Source organism: Geospiza fortis, unplaced genomic scaffold (genome assembly GCF_000277835.1).
Source record: "Geospiza fortis unplaced genomic scaffold, GeoFor_1.0 scaffold735, whole genome shotgun sequence".
NCBI classification, from domain to species: Eukaryota; Metazoa; Chordata; class Aves; order Passeriformes; family Thraupidae; genus Geospiza; species Geospiza fortis.
Genome location: NW_005054739.1, coordinates 15,216 through 16,305, shown reverse-complemented (window position 1 = coordinate 16,305; position 1,090 = coordinate 15,216). Strand labels below are relative to the sequence as shown.

Genomic DNA, 1,090 nt, shown 5'->3' with positions numbered 1-1,090 from the left:
CCTCAAGTCGGTGACGCAGGCGGACGCCGGCCAGTACGTCTGCAAGGCCATCGTGCCCCGCATCGGCGTGGGCGAGAGGGAGGTCACCCTCTTCGTCAACGGTCAGCCACCCCAAAAACCCCAAAAACCCCCCAAAAAAACCCCCAAAAACCCAAAAAAAACCCCCAAAACCTCCTGGGGTTCCCTGGGAATGAGGCAGATCCGGGCGTCCCAAAAATTCTCTGTTTTCGGTTGGTTTTGGATGGGTGAATTTTAAATTTTACAGGTTGGGGTGGTTCAGATGAGGGGGAAAATGGGATTTGGGGTTTTTTGTTGGGGTTGGAACTGGAAAATTAAGGGAAAATGCAAAGGGGGGGATGATGGGAAGGGAATAAATCCTGAAAATAGATTTTCCACAGCCCAGGGAGATGGGGATGGATGGGGGTCAGGAATTCCAGGAGTTTAAACCTGGAATTTCCTGCGGGGGGGTTCCCGCGATTCCAGCTAAAACAAGGAATTTTACCCCAAATCCCTCATTCTTGGCCCGGCCTGGACATGGCTCCGGGAATTTCCTCCTCTCATTTCCCCCCTGGGCCACCCCAAATTCCCCATTTCCCTCCCAGACCACCCCAAATTCCCCATTTCCTTCCCAGACCACCCCAAATTCCCCATTTCCCCCCTGGAAAACCCCAAATTCCCCATTTCCTTCCCAGACCACCCCAAATTCCCCATTTCCCCCCTTGAACACTCCAAATATCCCTGATTTACCCCCTGGACACCCCAAATATCCCCATTTTTCCCCTTGGAGCATCCCAAATATCCCAAATTTCCCCCCAGAGCACCCCAAATTTCCCATTTCCCACCCCAAATTCCCCATTTCCCCCTGGCATACCCCAAATGTCCCAAATTTCCCCCCAGAGCACCCCAAATTCCCCATTTCCCCCTGGAGCACCCCAAATTCCCCAAATTTCCCCCCAGAGCACCCCAAATTGCCCATTTCCCCCCGGAGCACCCCAAATTCCCCATTTCCCCCTGGCATACCCCAAATGTCCCAAATTTCCCCCCAGAGCACCCCAAATTCCCCATTTCCCCCTGGAGCACCCCAAATTCC

The 1,090-nt window shown here is 53.5% G+C and overlaps 1 protein-coding gene across 1 annotated transcript in view; it reads left to right on the top strand.

Moving 5' to 3' along the window:
• LOC102034084 (kin of IRRE-like protein 1) overlaps positions 1-1,090 on the top strand; it is a gene marked incomplete at its 3' end in the record, with an annotated part of 25,918 nt that overhangs the window by 21,228 nt on the left and 3,600 nt on the right. Inside the window, 1 exon segment of the mRNA XM_031065342.1 lies at positions 8-108. Coding sequence (XP_030921202.1) covers positions 8-108 — 101 coding nt within the window.